The sequence below is a fragment of the Arachis ipaensis genome, chromosome B07 (assembly GCF_000816755.2).
Source record: "Arachis ipaensis cultivar K30076 chromosome B07, Araip1.1, whole genome shotgun sequence".
Taxonomy (NCBI): Eukaryota; Viridiplantae; Streptophyta; class Magnoliopsida; order Fabales; family Fabaceae; genus Arachis; species Arachis ipaensis.
In genome coordinates, this window is record NC_029791.2 from 122,568,914 (window position 1) to 122,574,502 (window position 5,589).

The 5,589-nt window shown below is 31.5% G+C and overlaps 1 protein-coding gene across 4 annotated transcripts; it reads right to left on the bottom strand.

Annotated features, from left to right (window-relative positions):
- On the bottom strand, nt 2,595-5,458 carry LOC107606204. 4 transcript variants are annotated; one of them, XM_016308216.2, is made up of 8 exons: nt 5,290-5,458; nt 4,715-4,975; nt 4,422-4,513; nt 4,278-4,320; nt 4,134-4,190; nt 3,934-3,984; nt 3,014-3,103; nt 2,595-2,922 (listed from the first exon to the last, which is right to left on the bottom strand). In XM_016308216.2, exons 2-8 carry the CDS (start codon nt 4,859-4,861, stop codon nt 2,800-2,802), a joined length of 603 nt encoding a protein of 200 aa, XP_016163702.1. In that variant the 5' UTR covers nt 4,862-4,975; nt 5,290-5,458; the 3' UTR covers nt 2,595-2,799. The 4 variants fall into 4 exon arrangements, with proteins under 4 accessions (XP_016163702.1, XP_016163704.1, XP_016163701.1 ...); XM_016308218.2 differs by having other exon boundaries at nt 2,595-2,933; XM_016308215.2 differs by having other exon boundaries at nt 3,014-3,135; nt 3,933-3,984.

A 5,589-nucleotide genomic window follows, 5' to 3' on the forward strand; every position in this document is an offset into this window, starting at 1 on the left:
CAATAAATATTATATTTTTTAACTAACAAAAAATATTTTTTATATTTATTAAACGGATTATCCATTAAATCTAAATTTTTGTGAAAATATTTGAATAAATATTTAGAAGGTACAAAAAAAATGGTACAAAATTTGATCTATAAATTTTTTTTTCAAAAAAATATGGTCATTCACAATAATTTTATTTTAAATTCACTTGACAAAAAATATCAAATTTTAAAAATGAAAAAATATTTTTTTTAATCGTAATTGTAAAAATTTGTATCAAATTTTGATCTCTAATATTTTTTAGAATATATATTTAGAGCATCTCTAATGGAATATTTTTAGAGTATCACTTTTGATATTTTCAAGAAGTGAATTGATTTAGAATTGAAATATGTATTGGAGTTGATTTATGAAATAAAACCGATATCACCTTAGAGATACAATATCACCTTGATGGAGAACCAATAAAATTTTGCCACTCGTATAATTATGTTGATAAAATAATTTAGAATAATATAAAATTCTAATTAAACCAATACTAAGCATTAGATGAACAAATTTCACTTTCTAGTTTTAAATTATTATTTATGACATATGGTCTCACAAATATTCTTGTAAGACCCAAAATAAAATAAAATTAAAACTAGCATTATTGGAGATGCTTTTAATATCTAATTATTTTTATCGTCTTTTTAAATTTTTTAGAGACTTAATTATCATTAACATCTTTTAGAGTTCATTTTGTTAGCGATGTAAATTTTTTTATACTATTTTAATAGTTTACTCTTCCCTTTAATATGGTCTATCACTCCGCACATTTACAACCCCAAACTTTACCTAATTGTAAGATTATTCTCACTTAAATGATCATCTCCAAATTCTCCCCAATCCAACCTCAAACTCCCTAAACACGTTATATACCCAAGAATGAGACTTGAATCTTAAAACGAGTGACAAATAACTTGTTCTTTCATAAATATGTGCACAGAAATTCAAATTAAAAAAAAAAAAACGAAAAACTTATTGGGAGGAGGATGAACCTTAAATGCTCCATTTACTGGAATTGACAGATCTCCCACAATTTGTATTTGCTAGATGGAAAATATATAAAGTTTAAATTTTTAATGTATGTATTATACATTTATTAAAATAATTAAAATTTTTTAATAATACTATTGTTAATATGTGTTTTTTTCTCTGTATATTTTTTCGGTTTCTCACGGTATCTCCAAACAAATTTGGATTCTCTAAATTTTGAATTTTACTTTAGAAGGTAAAGTATGATCTATCACCATTTATTTTATAGGTGGGACCAAGAGAAAATATGAGAGAGAAAGTATTCAATAGTGAGAGATCTCACTTTATCCTCGTAAGACTAAATACTTATTCCTTTTATTTTTGGTCAGAATATTTATTCCTTTTTAGATACATTTTAACTAAATGAGTTTTTAATATCACATCCACATTTTTTGTTTTGGTTGAAACTTGATCTGCTGGAGCCCGTTTTAGCCTAAATCTATGTTCGCCCATTTCAGAGTGCAAAAAGGCCAATTATGGAGCAAAGACTTTGAAGGCCGATTTGGTTTTGAAAAAAAATAAAAATAAGAACTTGTTATCTTTACATGAAGTTAATAGTTGAAAATCGTTAAATAATAATTTTTAGTCAAATATATCAAATCATCTGACGATTCTTAATTATTAACTTCACATAAAGACAGCATCTGACGATTCTTAATTATTAACTTCACATAAAGACAACAAATAACGAGTTGCGGTGCTCTTATCTCCCCCTCCTCTGCTATGCTCCGACTGTCATGACCTCAGAGACTCGATTGATCATTGATTAGAAATGTTACCAAATTACATGTTAGCGATGGTATATAGTGGGAATTAGACAGTATTGAGTGGTTATACGGTTTTAATTATGGATAAAAACATAAACACAAGATGGTGGTTTTGGTGCATGCAAAACATAAAGAGGATTTGCAACTTGCAATGGTTTTGGAAGGTAGCTTATAGTACAACAAACTAAATCTTTTGTTCTATATATTCACTACTAAGCCGCAATGATTATTGTGTAGATTTCCTAGCACTTTAGAGTTTTGAATCATTGAATGTATAGATTTACTGAACAGATAAAATGAATTTGCATGTGAACTTGTCAGGTAGAAGCTGAAAAAAGAAAAGAAAAAGAAAAGTGAAAGATCAACATCACATGATCAGATGGCAGGTTGAATCTGACCTAGTGAGGTACTGGAAGTGAAAACACCAATCTATACTTCCTCCATTCCCTTTCAAAAGATTAGATTCTTATTTAAATGCATTTGCATATGGTTATGGCTGTTGGTTGGTTATCACATTTATGGCAAAGTAGGAAAAATAAATGCAGATAACATTTACCATTCAGCATAATCTATTTGAAAATTTTTTGGGTGAAGTAGAATTTGACGAAAAGTGAATATTTTTACTAAATTTAGAATGAAATATGCACATGATGAATTTTTATTGTTGAATTTTTTCTATTCTTAAAAAAAAAAATCAACATTTTTCGCCAAAACTTCACGCTTCACCTTTTAGCATTACCCTATCTATATATCGCAGAACCATACCCAAAAAACCAGAAACTAGCTTTAATCCTTCTAAGTATTTTGGAAAACAAAACATTAGGCCACATGATCTACACATGTCTGTTTCAAAAGTACATTAGAATGAATGAATGAACAAGTGATGCAGAAAGAAAATGTTATATGACACACATTTCCACACCCTTCAATTCCTCCATCTGCAACAAGATCATAGAGCCTTTTGTGGCTATGAATAATGTCCATTCCTGACAAATGGGGAACCAGGTGGAGCAATGAGACCAAGGCTTTCCATCACTCTTATCCTCCTTTTACTCAGTTCTTGGGACTTTCTGAATGGGGTTGTTGATTCCTGGTATTTGACTAGAAAGTTAACATAGCAGACAAAAACATCAGAACCAACCGACGAATGAAATCAAAATGGTTTGATTCAAAATACTTACCGGATCTTCTTCGTTTTGTTTCTGGGACTTAGCTTCATCCTGCTTCTCATCTTTCGGGGCCGATTTTCTCTTGCTTGAACTTGATCCCCCGGCCGATTTTCTCTTGCTTGAACTTGATCCCCCTGTTGAAATAAAGTGTAATACAGGGAAACTGTGTTAGGGATGCAAATATGATCTAGTATTTAACTATTTATAGATTCATTTAAAGTCATAAAATAATCTAAGCAAACAGAACCTATTCTCTACTCCTATAATCACTGATATAAATGTCAACTATATGTTCTACCATAAGAACTAATAATTTAACATTAACCTTTCCTAACTTGAAAAAACAAACAAACAAAGGCAACTTTTCCAACCTTATGCTTCAAATTCTCCTATGGATCAGGGTTGAAAGAATATATATTTATAAACTGGTTTTTCATTATCCATTTAGAAGAATATGAATTATACTGTTGCTCAATCCATAAACAAAAATAAGCTTTGTGCCACAACATGGAATTGGTTTCATGGAGTTAATATTTTCTCTATATTCTCCCCCTTATCTTGGACAACAAAACAAGATGCTAAAAAGCCACAAACATTGTGAAATTGGGGATAATATAAGACAAACTAAAGAAATGATAAAATAACAAAATGTAACACAAGAATAATTTGAAATATAAAACAAGACACTTGGGTCTGTCAGTATGACCTCGACGAAACTGAGTAGTAAACTAATATAAGAACCCGTTTGCATCCCAAGTGGATGAAATAGAGATTGTATTTCAACTATATAAAGCACTAAAATCAATTTGGTTGATTAAAGCATTCTAGCTGTCACTTGAAAATATGATGACACCTTATGCAGAGACAATCAACCATGCAATTTGTATTTTGCAGATTAATAAACATAATAATTACACTGGCATTATCTAACCTTTATTCTTGGCTGGTGACTCCTTTGATTTGGGTTTGTTGCTAGGAAGATCCTTTAACATAATAAAATTAGAGGGGACATGAGAATAGAGACACAGTTATTCCAAAGTGTGCAACACAATTTGCAGCTGAAAAGTATGAAGGCTGAAGACCACACTCATAACCTCATTATTAGCATCTCAAATAAAGAAGATATGGTTACCTTTTCCAGAGATTCCTGAAGAATCTTGTGTAAATCACCATCGTTCTTCTTGAGTACCTGAAAGCCCATATATTTCACAAAGCCATTAGATTTTCTGAGTGACTAAAAGCGGTAATATTGGATGGTTGCCGATTACCAACTTACATTCTCAAAATCAGCATGCGATTTAACAGGATCCACATATTTGCTACAAAAGAAAAATGAAGCACATTATCATCACAACAGCATGTAATACAAATTTGCAGCAGATATCGTAAGAGAACATAAAAATCAGAGAAAAGAACTTACTACATATAGCTTCCATACACCCTAACAAGGACTTCCCTCAGCAATTTCTTTTTCGGCCTCAAGTTTTCATTAACACTCTTCTCATCAGTAACCTGCAAGATTGCTAATTGTGTTAAAGAAACCAATTCAATTACAGGCTATCTCATATCAAACACAAAATATTGTCTTTCTTTAAGTTCATATAAACACTACAACCACCACTAAGCTATATGGATCAAACCGCGTCATAATGTCGCATCCTAAATCATAAGCAGGACCATATAAACCCATCACAAGTTCGAAAATTCGAGTACCTGCGCCGGCCACCACTTGGAGGCACCGCGAAGCGGAATATATATCAGATCCCCCAATGCCATTACCGGTTCAGTTGCAATTGCAGTTGCAGTTGCAGTTTGCTTTCCCTTACCCTTCTCGGCACTCGAAACACTCCTGGTTTTCATGGCTTGCAATCATTCAACAGTCAAGAAAACCCTCCAAAGTTTCAAAGATTTCAACTTCTCACAGCAATCTAATGGAATAAAGCCACAAAACAAATTCCCCTCCCTCTTCTTCACCTGAGAATCCAATAAACCAACACATTCAAAATGGAAAAATCACACATCAGCATTCAGCACCAGATTGATTAATCATAATCATCTTCAGCTCAAGAACCCTTTTAGGCTTCTAGCACCATTTTCAGCTCAAGAACGAAAAATGAAACTACAAATAAATCATTATCAAAAAGATTCTGTGCATATACTTTTGAAGCAGCTAAATGATGAATAGAAAAGAAAAGCGTTTCAGATCAAAGGTTCTTGCTTTCGCTATTGACATGCAGAGATGAATAAGTAAGTAAAAGTGAACAAGAAAGAAAAGAGAAGATACTTACAAAGAGAAGTGTGAAGAAAGAAGAGAATGTCGGAAAGCGATAGAAACGGAATAAGCGAGTTCTTTGTTCTTCAACTTCTTCTTTCTTTGTCAGAGAGAGAGAGAGAGAGAGAGAGAGAGAAACGGTGTTATGAGCTTTCTGAAAACTGGGAAATGGATTCCGAAATTTATAAGTGATTTATTTTTTCGGTTATGATTTTCTTTTTTTGTGAGAATATCAACTGATTTTTATTTTCAGTGATTATTTATATCAAGATATTTATATATATATATTTTGCCTTAAATTCTGTTATATCATTGT

Bases quoted from the DNA above. Each gene is read 5' to 3' on its own strand.
- LOC107606204 (XM_016308215.2), bottom strand. From the start codon at position 4,861: ATGAAAACCAGGAGTGTTTCGAGTGCCGAGAAGGGTAAGGGAAAGCAA. The intron at 4,514-4,714 runs GTACTCGAATTT...GCAATCTTGCAG, and splicing joins CCAAGTGGTGGCCGGCGCAG to GTTACTGATGAGAAGAGTGT. The intron at 3,136-3,932 runs GTTAGATAATGC...TTATTTCAACAG, and splicing joins GTCACCAGCCAAGAATAAAG to GGGGATCAAGTTCAAGCAAG.